At 42.5% G+C, this 21,272-nt stretch overlaps 1 protein-coding gene across 1 annotated transcript; it reads right to left on the bottom strand.

Annotated features, from left to right (window-relative positions):
• Positions 1 to 1,293: 1,293 nt before the first annotated feature.
• Positions 1,294 to 21,076, bottom strand: klf13 (Kruppel like factor 13). The gene is made up of 2 exons (XM_069161886.1): positions 20,179 to 21,076; positions 1,294 to 8,031 (listed from the first exon to the last, which is right to left on the bottom strand). The coding sequence occupies exons 1-2, from the start codon at positions 20,654 to 20,656 to the stop codon at positions 7,712 to 7,714; spliced, it is 798 nt and encodes a 265-aa protein (XP_069017987.1). The 5' UTR covers positions 20,657 to 21,076; the 3' UTR covers positions 1,294 to 7,711.
• Between the last annotated feature and the right edge of the window lie 196 nt (positions 21,077 to 21,272).

Below are 21,272 nucleotides of genomic sequence, written 5' to 3'. Positions count from 1 at the left end.
AGACATTGGCAGTGATTTTGCAGAACAGTAAATGCAGATGGGAGAGAGGAACTTTGCTTTTTGTGTTGTGTAGAGTTAAAAGAACACTTTACAGTGGGGGAGGCTGCAGCTTGGAGTGAACCACCCATTCTTCTGATGCTGCAAGTGCACTGTGTCTGTGCAGGAAGCGTCACACGGTTTGTCAGTCTATTTGACCTGAAATACAATAAAGAAGGAAGGAGTCCCCAGCATTTGGTGCCCCACCCATTGTTGACACCCCAGCAGTTACTATAAATATTTGCATGGGTGAAATGAGGGAACAAGGTGTACTTCCTGTTGCAAGAATAATACTGAAGCACATTGCCGGCTTGTGAGAAAAGACTGTCGAAAAACTCCACTCCTTTCTGCAGTTCTGTGCAGTAATTCTAAAAGCCCACTTCAATATTTACAATACTACAATACAAATACAAACGAGGAACTTCCTTAGAGGAAGAATGAAACAGATTTGACTTTAAATAGAAACTATGTAACGTTTTAAAAAAAAAGAAAAGCACATTCTTCCAAAATTCAAATCAATAACTTCAATTTATAAGCAATAAAATCAAACCGTGCTCATTATAATCTCAAACTGAAGGCCGCCACAGCTTACTTTTGCATGACCATTATTAGCGTATAGTGTCCAATATTTGCAAATGTAGTTCCCTTGCTTAAAAGAATATTTATAGAATATTATATATATATATATATATATATATGATATTGTGAGAATTTCATGGCTGACTATGGCCAGTAGCCAGTTGGCTTAGCTTAGCATTAAGTCTGAAATCAAGGGAAATAAACCAGCTTCGTTTGGTCTAAAGGTAACTAGATTCGCCTACCAACACCTCTGAAGTTCACCAGTTAATGTGTTATACATATTTTTAAGTGAATTGAATTCTAATTGTGGTTTTATGCTCCACAATATGTTGCCCAAGAGCTGAAACTTGTTGTTCAAAACCTTTTTGTACAGATTAAATATAGCAAAGTGACAAAAATTATAAATATTTGTCTGCTGGCTGTAGCTTCATATGTGGCATACAGACATGAGGGTGGTGTCAATCTTTTCACCTTACCTAATGATCTTGGGAAAGAAAAGTATTTTCTACAATGTTAAGCTATGATTTTAATGACTCTACTTTTCTACGGCTACTATCCAGTAGTTTAACCTTTACTCTTAATGTGTTGATTGCCTTTAATTGTGGTCACATTGGCTGCTGTTAAGAAAAAGTCCCACAGTGTCACTTCAACAGAAAAAGGAAGCGAAACAAATTGTGGCTGCTTATTTTATGAATTTATTTCCAAATGTAAACTTCACTATTTCATGCATACAAGTTATGACAACATACATTATTCAACAATCTGTTATTTTTCATATTTGCATAGGACATGGTCACAATATATTGTCTAACATGTAAAAAATAATGCCATAAAAAGGTACAGCAGAGCAGCTAAGACCAGCACATTAAATGTGTGTAGAATCAAGGAACTGTACAACTGTAATACTTGAATGTAGTGATTTTGGTTTGCTGAGAGAGAAAAAAACAAAATGACACCTGAAGGTTAGAGTGAGGTCATCGGAGAATGTACTGGCCATAGCTGAGTCGAGAGTTATTTACAGAATAGATTATACTGGTGCTAAGAGGGGAAGCAGCACCATGGAGTCACTACAACAGGCAACTGATGGTGAGGGGCAGAGGAGAAACACACAAGAGGTATCAAGAGAGCAACATTACACCGAGGAGGTACATTGAAGACAAACAGGTACAGGAAACAGAACCAAAAGGCTGGTGAGAGGCTCTCTTTTTGTAATCAAAGTGAGGTCATTGACAGCACGGCATGCTGCATATAACCTGGAACAGACTAATCCTTTAAGGGCAAAAATATCCAATGCTAGAGTAAAAAACTTTTGTCAGCGTGCTTTTCTACAGTAAGGGGCAAAAGCCACACAGTGTCAGTTCAAGCAGTCGAGCAAGACCACACAGATGATGAAGGGTGTACCAACAGATATGGTCCACCGCTCCGCCACGCTGCATTTTCCTACTCCCCCTCAAGTCTGCTTTGTTCGTCTTTTACTCTGTCAGAATTTGTTTGCTAGTACGATTAAATGGGTTTTGTTCATTCAAGTTATTCAAGTAAAACCAACAATAATAAAGTTGCTTAGTTGAGATGTAGAAAAAGGTCCATATCAAGCACAACATCCATTGATCAACACTTACAGCACATAAAATTGAACCCAGCAGCACAAACGGCATTGGATTCAAAATTACTGCAACATTCATCTTTCCCTTCAAAGCCTTTGGTAACAACAATCAAGAACCACCCTTTACTTTTATGGCTGCCTCTTAAAAAATGACCCCCTACCTTCAAAATCCTCAGGCCTTTGTCATGAGGGAAGACGTGCTCTGTATGTCCTTAACGTCTAAATATCGTAGGTACTCGTTCAAAATTGGCTTAGCCTACACATAGAGCCTACAGAGAGGAAAGGAGCGATTAAATCGGGGACAATGAGAAACGTACCTTGTACACAACTCACAACGTGTAAAACCTCACAGTCGAGACAGACTTCTATTTATAGCCTACAAAAATGCATTGGGTCGATGGAAGCAGCACATTTATAGCAAATGCAATTTTCAATCCTTTGGAATGGTCGGGCGTCTATTATCGTTAAGACTGTTTATGTCAAAAATATACCTGCAAGAAGCCATTATACACTGCTTGAGTATTGAACAGCAAAACAAAAAAGAAGAACAAATTAAATATGAACCAAATGAAAACAAAGCTATACAATCAAAATGTTTACATAAAGCAGAAAAGAAATATTTAATTTAGGACACTTGCATATCAAATATGCAGAGTTGCTTCATTAAATCCTGTACACAACATAAAGACATGTCACACTTTATAAAACTGTACAAGCTTGTTTAATGTCTGATAATAGCTATATTTTTTTTACCCTCAACATTTGTATCCTCTTTATTATAGTTTTGGCACACCGTTGCATCGCTCATGCTTGAGATCATTGATGAAGATTTCTGCTGAGATACTCTGATCAGTGATATATTGATGTCATTAATATGCACTTCTTAAATTAAATTGTTAGTTGTTTACATACTAGGCAACAATCAATTCACCTTTATATATGTTTTGTACAATTAGAAGAAAATATTAACTGGTACACTGTTAGTATCTTGTGGAAACCTTACATTTCTATTTTGACATTGGTCAAAGTCCTTTTTCTCTGACATGATCGAAATCTGTAATCTTACTGGGATTGCAATCGTAAAGTTGGATTAATGAAATTAAGTAATTTACAGCCGACATCCTCCCTTACGTAGAAAATGTTTAAAACCAAGACAATATGGAGCTCAATAGGGAAGGGATGTTTTAATATTTTTGTAACACACATTATTGAGCACTGAGGTTTTATATTTCCTGGAAAAATGACTTTTTTTTTTTTAATCTAGGAGGATGTGCAGGATCTGGCAATACGGTATGACTGTATAAAAACGTAGCCCAGTGTTTTGTTCTGCTTTTGTTTTTTTACAGAAAAAGTCTCTCTTTCTTTACATCTTCATTCAAGTAGGGACAAATAAAACCACCAAATATTTGTGCTGCTTATCAAGCAAACGTAAGCTACATGATGGATGCTTTGAAAAGATATGAAGGTACAACAGAAGTCAAATATTTCAAGAGGTCTGAGTTTTGAAAAATATACAACCTTAAACAATTCATATGAGAAAAAAAAAAAAGCAATAATAAAAATTATGACTACATTGCTAACTCACAATGCTGTGGTCTCTATTCTTATGGAAAACCATTAAAATAATCTAAATAATAAAGAAAATTAGTCACACAATCTGAAATGCATGTACATAGAGGTCAGGAAGTTTCCTTATACTTATCATCACCCCCAAACAACCCCCCCAAACTTTCTTCTCATTTTTCTGACTTAAGAGGAAATTTTTGGATAACAGGCTAACTGCAATAACCTGTATCCTGACATCAACAAAGTGTTCCTGATTAAAGGGGTGAACCCCACAATATGGAGCTAAAATTCTGCCTTTAAACAGAAATGGTGCTTTTAAACTGCTCGACGAAAACAGTCAACCTTGTATTCTTGTGATAAATTCAAAAGCTGCTGAAATGACCTGAAGACAATGGAAAATCTAGAAAAAAAAAAGCATAAAATACACAAAAAGAGCAGACTGTACACCTTTCTTCAGAGAGGTTCATAATTATTTGACAACAAAAGCAAGTACAGTAAAAATGGACATGTACAAAACTGTGTTCAATGGCCTTTTTGTGTTGAATTATTCAAGTACATTTGGTACAGTGAGAATAAAAGTTTAGAGACACTCTGCCTGTGGACGCCTACACTGTATGTCACTGGTGCAGTCTGGATGGATGGATAGACTCGGATGTTTACACTGTCACAGTCACTTTATTGTCAGATGGTAGGAGCTCCTTGCTGCCTTCTGTAAATCCACTGACAATAAGGGTCAAAGGTGTTTAAAGGGGCGCTCCACTGAAAACAGCTCCAGAGTGCTTGTTAGCAGGACTGTAGGATGTTACGAAGACATAATAGGCAGGAGCTGGGCCTGAACTGAGGCATTCCTGTGTTTCCAGTGTGGTCGGACACTGACCAGCAGTGAACATTAAGCACCCAGTAACACCGTGGGGAGGCTGCAGGCATACGTATCTCTGCGGCAACTGATGTTACAACAAAATCCACAAACTGTCCCATATCTGCTTGGCAGATGTCAACCCTGAGGAAAATGTGCAGATTATGGATTAAGAACTGATTCATGAAACCTGCTGGAGGGTGAGCTACTCAGAAAATGTTCTTTTTTTTTCTTTTTCTTGCAAGTGAAAGTTACACTACAAACCAGGTCAAAAATTGACTATAACAACAAAAAAAAAAAAAGTCATGGATAGAAAAAAAAGCTGTTCAACAGCAATTTGAAGGATTAGTTTCTGAAAATCTTACTTTTAAAATTTTTTTTTTTTTTTTTTTTAGAAATGGTAAATGTAAAACTCTTTCAGTTCTTCTGTTGCAGAGAGCTGCTGATCAGTGGCATTCAAAAGTGTAATCTCGCAGCCTGGAGATTATTTCAACAGGATTTTTAATTTATTTTTGAATGCGGTATTTTGAGGAAACTACTGCATTCGATCTAAATAAGGGATGTTTTCTTTCTGGAGAATGTGACAGAGCTGATTCATCACAACTTTAAAGAGAGATGGCTGCTATAGAGAACAGGGGGACAAGGCCTGCCATTCATGAACTTACACCTGCCAGACCGCCTCAAAAACGATCTACGCTTTCAGGGCGAAGTTAACATGCATATAGTGTCAAGCAGAGGACTGCAGGGCAAGAGTCGGTCGAGTTTGTTGGGAGGATGAAGCTAACACATGCAAATCATGATTACAACAGTCTGGAGGGGTCTGACAGGACCGAACTACATGGATGACACCATTTCCAACTATAGTGCCGAAGCATTAAAAGAAAATGTAGGCATAACACAGACTGGCGGGGCTGCAGCAGTTTTGATAGCGGTGCCCGTTTCCATGGAAGGTTTACTGTGCCTTTTGCCTGACTTATTGAGGCATGTCTGTCCAGAAAACACAAGTCCGCTTTCTCACGGGACATCTGAGCTTCACAGGCAGGACGACATGAGGCTGGGGAGCACTGCACTTTGCTGATATGTTCATTTTGGTTCAGATGTTTTTACAACAGTTTAAAAGCCCCCCCTTGTTTTGCGAGAAGGAAGTTTGAAAGCAGCTGTTTGAGAGCTCGCGTTGACCACTGTGAATTTGGAGTTTTCCTTGGCATTGTGAAATCGGACTCTCTGGCTGTAGCAGAGGATTTCTGTCTGTGCTTAGGATGGAGTTAGGCACATCCCAACCACACTGCTAGCATTGTCTAGATACAACTGTTGTCCATACCCTTTGTACTCTTCTCCTACAATTTGGATCAACCAACTAATTACAGCCATTTTTCTGCTGTTTCTACAGTTGGAGGGGGGGAGGGGAGTTGGGGCGAGGAAGAGGAAATAGGGGTGTCTGCGCCTGGGTGTCTCCTCTTTTGTGCTGTTCAGCTCATGATAAACCTCTCCTCTTTTATCAGGACCTGCCCTCTCTTGCCTGTTTGTAGCAGATAGCTGCTTTGTTCAGTCTGTGCTCTGCGATGCCCAGCCCAGCTCAGCTCTGCCCAACACTCTGGCCTACATTTGACCCCCCCCCCCCCCCCCCCCTCCCCACGCCCCCCGAAGTTAGGCAACCTTATGCAATTTGGCGGGCTTGGAGCTTCACCACAGTCTGACAGGACAGGTAGAGCCAGATGAGGAAGGAATCCTCGGGGAATGGCATGTTAACACTCCTCCTGCAGGCTGTGAATAGCTTCTTTTGGGTGCAGCTGTTTCCTCCAGGGAAGCCACAAAAGGCAGAGCCAGGAGGAGGGAAGTGAGCAGGCGTCTGGCTCTACCTGTGATTCTGCCAGCCACCAGCCCCAGGCCTCAGTGAAGGGCGGCTTATAGGACTGAATAGAAAGCTTTCATTCGCTCTTGTCTTTGGTACATTTTCCTATGTGCTTGAGATGGATAAAACTTGTTTCAACTTTAGTCCCTTTGTGTCCATTTAGTGTGAAATTCAAGCTGATGAGACAGATTTTTTTTTTTTTTTTTTTAAGCATGAACAGCTGCTTTGAAACTTAACTGTCTCTATTTAAAGGTTTTCAACTTTACATTTATAAAAACTGTTAACCCAATATAATCCCGCAGTGCAGATTCACACAGTTTACACTGCACACAACTATTTAATGCAGTACATATTTGACCCAGTATAATGTCAATGAATATTAACATTGCAGTGAAGGAAAAGGTGGATTTTGTTCTCCGATGTGGGGATTTGCTGATTGTTTTCTTAACACACAGCAATTACATTACATATGAACCCCTGAACACGAGGGTGAGCAGAACCTACATTTTGAGTATGATTGACCATGTGACTGTAGGGCCAGTTTCCTCTAATGCGAAAACCAACAAAACCAAAAAAACAAAGAGTGCAAATTGTGTTGAGTGTAAGGCTGCTATATATGTACTGTATGTTTCTCTTCACCGTGTTCATTCTTTCAAGCTAACAAGGCCATCCCTGAGCAGGGCATAAAATTCAACACCTGTTGAATTTCAGAGTAAAGTGATGAGTATATTGTGCAGTCAATGTGAGTACTGTTACATACTGTGGTATTACAGAAATAGCAACTGTCTTCAATCCTGAGGTGTGTGTGTGTGTGTGTGTGTTTGTGTACCCCTTCTCCTAACCCATTCAAAAAAACAAAAAAACAACAAAAAAAAAACAACATTTTGATAAGCCTTGTCAGGGTGTTTGTCTGTTTTTTTTCTTCTAAACCTTGTTTAGTTGACTGTGAACGAACATTGAACAACTAGCCATGATCAGAAGCTAAAAAAATACAGACATGTGGTACAGAATGTAAATATTGCCATCTGGGAAAGGCATTACCTTCTTTTAGGATCACACAAGGAATTGCACTACAATAAGCAGTTATGTACAGTATGGTACACCACAGCAAGCGCAGGAATAGCAAAGGGGGAGTTGCTGACAACTGTGCAACAAAAGTGTTATGATGAAAACTCAGGCCTCACAGTCTGGAGGCAGAAAAGTGCGACCGGGTTTCAGTTTAAGGCGAGTTGGCTGGGCTGAGGGCGGGGCTGAGGGCGGGGCTGAGGGTGGGGCTGGAGGCATCTGAGCGGCTGTAGTCGCTGAGGGAGCTGGGACGCGTGGTGCTGCCGTTGTGGGGCCTCTTCAGCATGCCAGGCTGGAAATCTGAGTGGCGCCGGGCGTGCTTCATCAGGTGGTCGCTGCGCATGAAGCGCTTGTCGCAAAGAGGGCAGCCGAACTTCTTTTCCCCCGTGTGGGTGCGATAGTGGCGGGCCAGCTCGTCGGAGCGGGCGAACTTCTTACTGCAGTCAGGCCAGGTACATGGGAAAGGCCGTTCTCCTGCAAAACACAGACAGGAGAGATGTCAGCGAATCGTCGCACCAGAGGAGAGTAACACGTATTTCAAACAAACATCATTAGTTTTTATGAGTTATTGTAATTTTACAAAAGTTTTAACCCATAGGCATCACCTTTCGAGTAGTTGATGTTTTCCATTGACGTCAATCTGACATGAAAATTATTCGGTCACTCGGCTGTGAGCTCAGATGTAAACATCGTGTTTGGTTTCATTTTTGACAAAGCTGCATGATTATTATGTCGTATTTTAATGCAGATATTTCAAATCCATTTTTGATTTCTGGTGGCATTAAAATGCAAACGCAAATTTGTAACTTTGAGCCAATGATTGCCGTAAACATTTTAAAGGAGCTACATGTAAGTATTTTAGTGTAAAATTATCAACAGAAATAGTTTTGATGTTAAGTCAAAAATGCCTACATATTTCGTCGCAGAGAAGTTAGCATGTTAACCAGCTGCTGTCGTCCCATCTTGTAATACCACCTTGTATGTCAAGAGGCAATAGAGTCACTGTAGCGTCAAGTCTGTCCTCAGTCCAACATGAGGAGGAAGAAATGGCGCTGCTCAGAGGGCGTATTCTAACCTCTTGTCAATCATGTTCAAGCTACTGCCCCGGTATCGACTATTTCAGGACAGGTAGTCAATGAACAAACAGAAACACAACAATGGCTAAAGATCTTGGCAAGTGACTGTTATCACCACCACTAAAAAGACACATTCGATGGCAAAGAAAAGAAGTGATGGAAAAGTGTTAACATTGGTGTTTCTTTCGACCACAGGAGACAGCCCTCGGCGAGTGAAGATAGGAAGACTGATGCTGAACTTGCAATGTTTCTTCTAGACTGATGAGTAAAAATGTTTTAATGTGAATGTTGGCTGTGCTTATAGCTTATAAAGGTAGCTGATTGTATACAGACAAGTGTTATAATATATTTGCTAAGTTAGCTGTTGATACACAGCTCACACCAGTGAGTGTAGCTCACCGTGTAGCCATATACCAAACTGGGCCAATTTTATATCACAAACAACATTTAAAAGACATTGTTTGGACAATCCAAAATAGACCTTCAGTGCAGCTAGTGACCGCACAAACTGTTTCTGAAAAACTAATTTGACCTGTTTCCTGTGATGAAGTGGACACCCCAGCTCCCTGCCCCCTATCTGTTTTGACTGTTGAGTATGAATTATGCCAATACTTATATATAGTTCCTTTAAACAACACAATCAAAATGCAGCTATTCTTGGGCGAATGATGGGCAGGAATGTAAAGTATATGTGATTTGTGGTAAATGGGCCAAAACATGCTAAAGCCACCCTAAATACCTCCACTTTTAATTACTTTTCAGAAGTACGATTAGTGTAAGTGAGTGTAAACATGTAAAGGAAACTCACTGATGTGTACATATTTCTGCGCTCTGATAACAAAACTCATGCTCACCATGTAATAAATGGCTCTCCACAGTGAGGGTAGTGACTCTTTCAGGAACAATGATCACAAGGTCATTCCTATGTTTAATAAGTCAGTTAGGGGAATGAAATAATAATAATAATTAAAAAAAAGCCATCCTCAAAATATTAAGAAATATGAGACAAAAAAAAGCTTTAGCAAAGGGACTTTGGGGTAAATCACAGAGAAATTGGCACAGTACTAGAGTAGCAGACACACTTTAATTATCTATGCTCCAGATGCTAATCACACTCACAATGGTTACCCAGCCCATTTTCCAACATGCAACTATCTGTGACTCTGCACATGGGAAATTACACCCTTCCCCCTCCATTAGGCAATAAAAGTGGGCTTCGACACAGATCTACTCAAAGCCAGATGGTACGACATATCGCTATATATATATATATATATAGATATACAGAGGTTTTTCTTTCATTTTGATGTGGAAAAAGTGTGCAAGGAGCCATAGAGTGTATGCAGTGTTCTGCAACTGCTGGCCAATGTGTGTAATACTGTATTCAATTTAGTTCCCTTTCAGTGAGTTTCTGCCTAACAATAGCGACATCCAGCAGTCTAATTTTACCAGCATGGCCTTACAGAGCTACAGCAAAGAGCAGCACCTATTCTTTCAATGTTTGGGTTCTTTCGTGAGAATAAGAATATTCGATCATCATGCACACGCCCCTGCCAGGGATCTGAGGTATTAAAAGGGAAAAGATGTTGAGATGCGTGAATGTTTATCAGGAGGCACATAAGAACACTTGTGCCAAATGTTTTCTTTGTTCTGTGGTTTCCCTCTGGGCCACAATGGAAACAGTGTTGTTCAGCATCAAACACTTATATGCTACCTGATGCCAGAGAGTCTCAAAAACAAGAACTCTAGTCTCGCCCCCCCCCCCCCCCCCCTCCGTCCCTCTCCCACTCCCACCCCCTATACTGCATGGTTACAAAACATGCAGACAGACAGAGCAAGTCTAGACAGTCAGGTCTGTGTTCCTGCCTCTGATGCCTCACCTCAGCCCCAGAAAAACTCAAGTCAGCCCTGCCCACTACAGTTCCTTTGGATTCATACAAGGCTCAGTGTACTTAAACTCTGTAATTTACAGATATGCATTTGCATACACTCTCTCTGCACAGTCCTGTCTCCTCAAAACACTATCTGTACTGTTTACACTCTTCTGGTGGAGCTGACATATATAAAAGGAACGCATTCATCTGCAATGCATGAAGTTCTAATTCATAAGGATGAGGCGTCTGTGGTTGTTTGACTCTGCTTACAAACCCTGGATTACACCTCCCTTGAAGCATAGCTCCAGGGGAAAGAAAAAAAAAAGAAAGCAGTGTAAATTTTAAGGTATTCATCTGATTGAAGTGACTCACGATAGACTGATTTTATACCATATGAGCAAAAGAAGAAGCCCGTGCTGCCGCCTGGCACTGCAAAATGAGTTATTGGCTAAAAAGTAGAGCGAAGCTCTGCAGGCTGCTTAAGGCTCAACAACCAGTGAAACTGATCCAACAACATTAATATTTAACCAGACACAAGAGAGCTAGGCTGAGATATCCAGTCTAACTGCCCTGATACAGTAACACAGTCATAGTGGAAGCATCAGGTATCCAACAGCAACTCAAGTCAGATTATTTGGAGCTCTATGACCTCTGAGAAAATGCAGAATTAACAGATACGGAGCCCATTTCGACCTCACTCTGAACAGCTTTTGGTATTTAGGCCAACAGTATGAATATTAATAGAAATCTTGCTGCTTTAATGTCAGCCTTGAAAGATTCACTTGCATGAAGGAAAAGCATGCATTAATGCCCCATTAATTGCGGTGCTTGTTTCATAACACAAATGTTGGGATTTCCATGAAGGCAAACATGTCTTCTTATGGTAACAATGAGGAGGTTTAGGGAACAAACGCTTTGACCCTGAGAGGAAATAATGAAAGGGTCTATTACCCTGTGTGGAAGAGAATGCCGCTCTCCACGATAGTTCAATTGACTGCAGCTATACTCAGCATCTCTGCTGAAGAAGAATGCCACGAGCTTCTCCCCTTATCCGGCTTTTCTTCCCATCTAGTTCCAGTGTTGCCACAGCAGGGCACCGTGGTGACTGTGACGCCAGGCCACGCCGATTGGTTATCCCATCTCTGGCAGCGTGCCACTTCCAGGGTGTGGTTTGTCTTTCTCAGAATGTGTCAGTTGCAGAGGGGGGAGTGCGGGAGGGGGCAGGGGGGTAATGAGGGAAGCTTTTCCCTAACGAACACAGTGACCCAGTTACCCATAAAGTGAGTTACATCATGCACGCAAACTGTACCTCTACTAAGCACTAGTGTCCCCCCTCCAAGGCAATGTGATTATGTCACAGGTACTCTTGTTATATAACTGTTCTCTGAGTCCACTGGGTCAGTAAATAAACGGCTCATCCCAGCTCCCCCCCCTATTCATATCTAAGAAGTTTAGCTCCTTGCTTTCTGCAGAAATGGTTTTAGAGAAATGGAATCTTGTCTCCCTGGTGTAAGGGATGCTCTCTGTAACGGTGAGATCAAATCTCTTTTTGACGTGAGTAGTGGCGCAGGAACTCAACTCGATCACCTGTTCCAACAACAGCGACCAGCATTTCAACCATGAGCAGATAACATTCCTGGAGTGTTCTCAAGCACGGGCAAAACTCACACAGTGTACACCTGAAACCTCGGTGTGAGCTTGCCATAAGAGAGTTAGAGTAAATAGCTCTGCAGGGTGAGAAGGAAAAAACGCAGTTCCTGTGGAAACATCAGAGATCACCTTGAAGTCAACTTTGCTCTGCCTGCACAGTGAGAACCAGAGCAGGAAATATCTTTTACAGAGCTCAGAACAACAACAAGGTGCACCTCAAACCTGCGTAGACTTTTAGAGGCAAACAAGCCAAGAAGGGAAAGTACAGATAGAATCAGACTGTAAATCGCAGCCCATTAAAGTTGGAGCTACCTCACTTCAGCGCTGGCTTAGTGGCAGAGCCAGTTTGGCAACATGAAATGAGAGGGACACCAGTAACTCCGGTGGCAGGGCTCAGCACAGTCCTATAATTTGGTTTCATGTTCACAACAGACTGTGACCTGTAACCAACCAGGAGCTAGCTTTACTGCCAGCAGACAACCATTCATGGGATTTTGGGTAATACTGAAATGACTGCTGAGTCCCCCATCAGCATAAACCACTGGGGCAGACAGGGTTAACCCAACTGTACTCAGCCGCTCCCTCTACACGCACCATCACATGCCAAGATGATATAAACACTACCATGTGTGTGCAGAACAATAAATATACATTAAAGCTTCTGCAGCTCCTCCTGTCATTGTTCACAGAGCAGTATATGCAGCCTTCGCTTCTGCAATAACAACAAAGGCTTACAAAGTTCTGCGGTCTGCAGTAAGACACCGCTTGATTTGAAACACATCTGAGATCAGAACGTCTGTTTATGGTGCTGTTTGCCTATGAAATATTAACTCTGTGGGCGATTAGACAAATTACCAAGAAAATCAATCAGTCAAAACACATTTTCTTATAAGCTCCATTCAGAGTGGGTTGCAAACAAGAATACGTCGTCTCTGCAGGAGCAACAAAGGACCTTTGGGTGGGTCAGGCATTCGTGATGAGATTCAGCTCAAGCTTGTCAGAAGAAAGCTCAGAAAACAGAGAGTTTTTAACGTATATCATCTTTTGTCTTTATTGAGAGGGACCTTGCTTGTGGTTGAATAGCCTGCCTCCCCTTGTGGGCCTATAGCTGTCAGGTTGTGAACAATAGCAGCAGCCTCGCTCCCAGCAGGAGAGGCACTCCTGTAATGCATTTCAATCAGACAGGCTGCACGTACTAACCGTAACTCACTCCCCTTGGTCTACACTGTGCAGGGCTATTGACATTCACACAGAGACATGCAGTGGGGTCGAGTGTGACCATCTGATTCCTGCACACACTTAGCCATACGTTACTTCATCCATCCCCTTAACTGTTTAAGGGAAGAGCAGAGAGAGTTTGCCTGCATTGACCAGCTCTTCACATTTACCTCAATTAGTTAAAATGGGCACTCTCTTTCAGCCTTGAGTGCATGTTAAAGCAACCCCCGGCCTTGATGTGTTGCTGGCAGTCTACTTATCTCTTAAACCCCGGTTAACTGACGACATGCAAACAGCTGTGGCCATTAAAGGGTGTTTACAGTTGGTCCACAGAAGCAGGTGGGAGCAGGGATGACCCATCATCCGTGACTCTTACGCAGCTCATTACACTGATAGAGTCCGACACTAAAGCTCATATGAGATAGACATCCTTACCCAGCATCAAACAAAGGGACGTACCTCTGCTAGATCCTGAGAAGCCTCACCACACTGCGATAAGAGGAGATACAGGGGAGATAGTGCGAGCTGTCCCAACATAATGCCTGATACTCTGACGACAAGTAGAAATATTTTCATGTATTGCAGAGTAAATGATTAGGTCCTCATTCTCCCAAGACTCTACAAAATACTCCTCATTTTGTCCCCAGGGCCACACCCAAGTGCATTGTGGTCTGCCACGGTCTGATTTATCACACGGAGAAAGGGGACACACCTTGCATAGCGTGCAGAGCACAAACAGCACAGCTCGAGACAAAACACTGCATGTGACATTAGCTCCACAGCAATTTCCACCATTCCTCTCCCATTCAGTCTGAACACAACACAGTGGACATAGTCAGTGTCTAACTCTCAGATGGGACCCTGTGAGTGCCGGGCTCACAGGAGTGGGTTCTGCTGTTGAGGTCACAGCCCTTCAAACGTTAATCAGATTAGCTGCAGATGCAGCTGAATAAATGACCTACATCAATGGAGGGCATTTACGGTGAATATCCTGGTATCTAAACCCACCCCCACCACCCTGCCGCACTGTATATTCTGTCTTTGTACTGAAGATCCCTCCCTCACATGTGTGATGCGGTTGGTGGTTCTTGAACAGTGGAGGTGAAAAAATACACAGTGTTCCACAGGTCTGTATCCCTCTCTTCCTGCTGCTGGTAATCAACACCAAACCACAAGACGTGGACGGGGCTCGGCCTCGCAACACAACACGCTTCAGCACCTATTTTGCTTTGCAGGCTGGGAAAGGGCGGGAGGGGCTGGTGGGGGAATAGACAGAGAAGCTTTTATAGAGCTACTCCAGAGCTAACTAAAGAATACATGAGCCCTGTGGGCCATTGAAAGCAGCACAACCAGCGAAGCCTATACTGCCTGACAGGAGCCTTTCAGTGTTATGACTGTCCACTATGCATGCTTGGCTGCTTAATCACAGTTAAATCAGGTTTATATTCCAACATTAGTGAGGAACTATCCAAGCTTCACACGTGCACATATAGGATAACATATGGACGGCATGTGCACCAGCACACGCCTTGGAGATGTCTTCCGTGGAGCAGTAACGCTGCACCAGAGGATTAACAGGCAAGATGGTGGCTCCACTTTGGCTTTATTTACATCCCGAGGATCAAGTAGATTTAACTAATTCCTTGTTTCCATTGGACACATACTCCACTGTTACACGTGACCTTCAAGGGCCAACCAGATTGTATTTGTGGGAGACACTACCAACAGAAGAAAACACTTGAATGTATGCATCTGTAAATTTATAACAGGACTAAGAGCCATGCAGTGGTGCCTCAAGCTGAATTGATGTCAGGTAGCATGTTCACAATGACAGTGCTGATGTATTTTAACTTGATTATGGTGCTAAACAAAAAGAAGATCACCAAAGTTATTACAATATGCAGACTAAAATGTACCAAATCTGAAGCAAATTTCAGGGCAAATAGTGAAGATACTTCACTCAAAACCAGAATTGTCAATCTGCTACTGGTGCAACAGGAAAAGCCAAAGGGAGGTCCAAACTCTTTGGGGTTAATTTTCTGGGAACCATGAACAAAATAAATGAATGGCAATCTATCCCATAGGTGTTCAGATAGGCTACTTCAGTTTGAATCAAAATGGTGGACAGACACGACCCTAGCATGCTTAAAAACACACTAATATTTATCTTGGTATTACCAGACCTAGATTCACTGCGTGAATATATAGGTTGAGCCATGTTTTACCACTTCCAAATGAAGGAAGACCTCGGATTAATTTTAAAACCAATGGAGCAGCTTTTAACCAATCGGCAATGACCACCTTGTCATGTATGTAGTGCGCCAGGCTGTAAGCAACAAAGACCCTCCCTCAATGTGAGCAGAGTGCAACGCCATGGCAGTAAATTACCATATCAGACCTTTTTTTTTTTTTTTTTTTTTTTCAATTTTAGGCAATGTTCTTGCCGTGGCTTCAGTTCCTTTAAATTTGCTAAAACTGTTCGTACTGCTTCACGTAGCTCTACCACCGCCGCCCTTGTTGGAACCACATTTCGAAACAACTGCTTGACTTCAGCGTCGTTGCATACTGGCCACTGATTGGTCCGCCCTTCTGATTGGCTCAGTGCACCTTAATGGGAAGAGTTTCCAAACTAAGAAGTTGAAGCTGTGAGCAATAGGCAGGCACAGACAGCCGAGAGAGGACCAGGAGCAGTTTTGGAAATCCTGACACGTGGTAGGTAGACGGATTGACCTCTTCTACCTCAGTAGAGTTTTTACCCATTGCTGTGCCAAGGTTAGGCTCAAGCAAGAGCAGGAAAACCCCATCTCCACCCTGCTACCTCGTCACTACCACCAGCCACACAGGAACACTGTGCACTCTTTGTAGCAGTGCAGCCAAATATAAAACCACTGGCAAAGATGCAGAATATATAATCAGAGACTCCTGCTGCTTTTTCCATGTGGAATTTGGGATAATTTCACGTTTAAAAAAGTATCATTAACCACAGTTATTTGACCAAACGCATGCATGAATAACTGGGTCTACATGGCAGTGGAACTGAGCTACCAGGTGGTGCCACAATTTTTTTAGGACAGACAGCAAAGGACTTTACAGCAATCTTACAGTATCAGCAGCAAAATACAAAAGAGGTTCAGACAAAACATCAACCCAACTGTAAAATATGCCATTAGGCTCTTTGTCTTTGAGTAATATTGACCTTGTTCCTCCCGGTGATTCCAATAATTCTCTAATAGGTCTTGTACACTGACAAGAAGGCCTTTTGTAAGACCTGGCTGTGGGGGGGGCACAGAATGTCTGCGCTGTTTTGTTTTTTTATGTGAAGAACAGTCAGGGGCCATCTCAGAGATGGCACTCTGCATGACATGACCACAGCACAGAAATGAGGCTTCACAGAGAACACCATAGACTCCGTGACCACCATACGCCTCTTGGGAAAGTGGGCCTTACTCATTGGGCTCAATTAGAAAGAACCTGAAGCAGTTTGTGTACGTCCTTCAAATGTTTCATCCACAACTAGGTTGATCTGTGCATCAGTGTTACATGACTGCATTTTCCATACTGCGGGATATTTGTCGCAGAAAAGCCCCACCTCCCACACCAGGAGATCACACAAAAGCTGTCTTGTAACCTTTGACCCCTAAACTGCTGTGGATTCCTCACCATCAAACTCAATGGGGCATTATGAGCGATTTAAATTCAGTGTGTTCCCCTGTGTCTCCTACATCCTGATGCCCCTCTTAGACTGTGTTTGAGAAGGAACCTAACATTAATCCTACTAAGTCTCCACTGAGGGGACACTTAATTGGGAACTTTATATATATATATATATATATATATATATATATATATATATATATATATATATATAAAAAGATGAGTTTCCAGTTAAATAGTCATAATCCACAGGCCTTGTTAAGGACAGTTTTTTTGCTGACTGTTAATGTAAACCACTCACAGTAAGGTTAGTAAGTGAAACCTTATTTTACCTATATTTTAATACTGTTAGTTTGGCAGACAAAGGCTCATCAGGAGAGTTCAGAGAGTTTAGGGGAACTGGCCCTTTGTTTGCAAAAGAGACACAAAAAAAATGCAATGTACAGCACAAAATAGTTATACTGATTCAGAATTCAGTTATAAAACAACTAATTGATCATATTTCATGTGCTTGGCAGTATTAGTAAAAGCTAATGTCAACAAACAACATTATAAAATAAACTGAAGTATGTTAATATGCAATAAGAATTATGATGCCTTCCAAAAGCTTTGCTACTAGGCACGGTTAATTTTGAGCAAGTCATGGGATTTATGTGCTGCAGACATTGCGTAAGAAATAAAACATAGCTTAAGTTTCATCTGCTGTAAGAATGCTGACAAATCAGACACACAAGAATTGCAAAAGCTGGGATGATTAGGCTTTGGGCGTTACAGAAGTCAAGTGAGGACATCGTGTCCCTGGCTCGTTGTTTGGTGTCTATAGCAGTGTTTCCCTCCTCAGTGAGATAGCTGTGTTTGGCTGGAACTGACTGAGTTGGGATCTATTCTATCTGGCCTCTGCTAGTTGGGACTGAAGGAAAGCACACTGCGAGAATTTGGCTCTATGAAAGCACTGCAAGGTTGGCTGAGGCAGCCCGGCTGAACTCAGATGACCCGCATTCTGCAGCCCATCCAATCAAACGGGTAGAGAGAGTCATTATTATCCGAATTTATGGGACACAAACCAATCGTGAGCACAGACGCCGGAGCGTACCCAAACAGAGAGGCAGGCGAAAGGAAGCGCTTAATAGGCACAGAGACAAGGGCAGGGCTAATACGGAGCAATAAAACTGCACGAAACTCACATGGTCAGAGCCGAAGGGAAGCACACTGAGGGGCTGGAGGCCGGCTCTCTGAAAGCGCGGCTGAAAGTTGGCCCGAGACGAGGCAGCTGAACTGAGATGATTCACGTTCTGTTACTATCCAATTAAATCAGCAGAAACTGGCCTTATCAGAAATTATAGGACACGATTACAAAGCCAAGACACAAGAATGTCAAAAAGAAAGGGAAAGGCTTCCGTAGGAAAGGAGACAAGTAGGCCAGGGCTGACAGACACTAATAAAACTGCACTAAAACAGCAGACACACAAGTCAGCAAACAGACTAATACTAACCACAAATCAGTGTTTCACTTCCATAGCTTGTTTTTGACCAACACTGATTTTATCCCACAGCAGACAACAGCAGCAGATGAATAAAATATACATATATTTTAAACTAATTGATTATCCACCGACCACAAGATAATTCATCATATATCAGGCGTGTGGTGTCTTATAGTTAAGATTTTTTTTTTTGGAATCAAATACGGCATCAATGTGCAGTCCTTCCTCAGGATAGGTGATTTTAGGACACAAACCGAAAGCCAGACAGGGGTGGGTCTTTACTGATGAAAAAGTGGATCAGACAAGATTCATCCATGAGAGGATGGGTGACAGATCTTTAATATTTGAAACAAGGGAAGGGTAACTTGGGGGGGGGGGGGGGGGGGGGGACTCAATGTCATGGAGGTGTCCCACATATTTAATTTTTTTTTCTTGCACATATTTTGCAGTGACTCAAATATGGGTCAAATTCACACAAAGCGTTTTCTCCAGTGATTCTGGGAGGTGGGTTGTGTTTCTCATCTGTCAGGTTGATGTGTGTGTGTGTGTGTGTGTGTGTGTGTGTGTGTGTGTGTGTGTGTGTGTGTGTAGGGGAGTGAGGGGGTGGGAAAGGAGCATAGCAGCGGGAAGCTGAAGCGAGAGCTGCAGAGGAAAGCAGCTCACTCCTCAGTCGAGGCTCAGCTAGCTGTGTCTGTTGCTGGCCAGATCAGCTGGCAGTCTGTCTAACGGGGGTGTGGCACATCACAACAAAGGGCTTTGGGCAGACAGGCGACTGCACAGCTCTTATCAAACCCCCAATTTGAGTCGATCTACATCACCCCCCCCCCCCCCCCCCCCCCCCCCCACACACACACACACACACACACACACACACACAACACCTCTCAGTAGCATATTCTGCGGAATGCAGAGCGCAAACAGGGAGGTACGGTCCTTCAGGAAGGTCACACGTAACATACTGCTGATCCGGAGCGCATTGATAGCCTTTCTCTCAGCAGTGCGACGGAACACACTCTGGATTGATCTTGCAAAACTTTCTGCATGTATATGTTTGTGCACACTTTTTTTTGTTTTTTTGTCATTGCACTTATATGTTATTTAAGATTTTTTTTATTTTTTGGGGGGGGAATTATTATTTTACCGGGGAACAAACAAAAGTTTACTTTAATTTATACGAACAGAACAATGAAATCCGATCCGTGTAATTTTGTTCAGCATTTGCACTGCAGTTTTGGTCTGAACATACTGTCCAGTGCGGCGGTGTGTGTGTGTGTGTGTGTGTGTGTGTGTGTGTCTGTGTAGGGGCGCAAAAGGAAAGCCGTGACAAAGCTTGAGTGGGAGTGGCACTATTTTCGACTCCCTCCCCCTAAAATTAAAAGGACATTTCGCAAAGTTCACACAAGTTAACGGAATAAATGAATTATACAACTATTCCGGCTTTACTCTCCTGAATGTGTACATTATTTCCATTCAGGGTGGAAACGTGAATGTGTATGACTCGAAAGACAGTAATGACCCTCCTCCTGTACAGATATCTCTATGAACAATTTACACTTTTTTTTTTTTAATCAGTATTCTCAGTTCCAATAATGTCATCCGTTGTCAAATGGCAATGGACATACAATATGTTCACAGCAACAAACATTTGCATCCAATGGAACTGACCTGTGTGTGTCCTTAGATGAGCTTTGAGGTGAGATGATTTGCCATAAACTTTTTCACAACCTGAATAATGGCATTTGTGCTTTTTCTGAGGGGATTCTTGCTCAGTTCGACCTCTCGATCTTTTGCCTCTTTGTTTGAGCGAAGGATCGGAGATGGTGGTAGGTGTGGCAGAGTTTCCATCATCTATGAGGTTCGGCATGCTCTCATCCTTTATTTTTGTCTGCTCGGCAACACTGTTGGGAGTCTGCTGGTTAAAATCCGCCAGAATCCGCGCCACCACAAAAAGAGAGGAGTTATCCTTCACCAAAGGCTCTTTAATTTCCTCTCCGTTCTTGGAGGAGGACGGGATTTCTGGTTTAATCTCCCTATTCCCTTTAGGAGCGTGAACAATTGCACGACTGGACATTGAAACAAGGCACTCTGCTGCAAAGTGATCCATTTTGTCTTTGAAACAGCCCCCTCTGCTTCTAAATGACATTCAAAAAATAAAATGATGGCGTGTGGAAAAAAACAAAAGTACTTGTTCCGTGGTTCCCTTTGTGTAGTAGTGGTGGTGGTGAGGAGGAGGAGGAGGAGGAGGAGGAGGAGGTCGTTCTCATCAGAGAGAACTGACTTTATGATCTTACCCGGCTTTCCAATATCATCAACATCCTGTGCGAGAAACGCCTCGGACAAAAATGCAGACAAGCCCCCTCAGAGAGAGAGAGAGAGAGAGAGCGAGATGAGGGGGGGAGACAGAGGACAGAAAAAAAATAAAAAAAAAATAAGAGAAACCTAAAGTCTTTGTTTAGTGCAACGACGCTGGTGGCAGGAACTCCTGAAACTTGGATGCGTTAACTCCCATCGCGGCTTCAAACAATCTCCAGCATAGTGAGTGTGTCTCCTGAGCGCCTGTTCCTGCTCGTTGTATCCATGCTGGGGGCGTGTCGACCGGCAGCGCTCGGCATCACCGTCAGAGGAGCCGCTCACTCATTGGGCACTGCGTGTCCTGAAATGCACTGTGCAGCACGAGTTACTTGAAAGTTTCACCACAGGTTGCCTCCATGCATTTCGATGATGTGTCTCGCCCAGTTATGCATTGCAGATACCTTTAT

This window comes from Embiotoca jacksoni, unplaced genomic scaffold (assembly GCF_022577435.1).
Source record: "Embiotoca jacksoni isolate LCO1_2020_lvr unplaced genomic scaffold, fEmbJac1.0.p SCAF_3, whole genome shotgun sequence".
NCBI lineage: Eukaryota > Metazoa > Chordata > Actinopteri > Embiotocidae > Embiotoca > Embiotoca jacksoni.
This window is presented reverse-complemented; position numbering and strand designations above follow the sequence as displayed.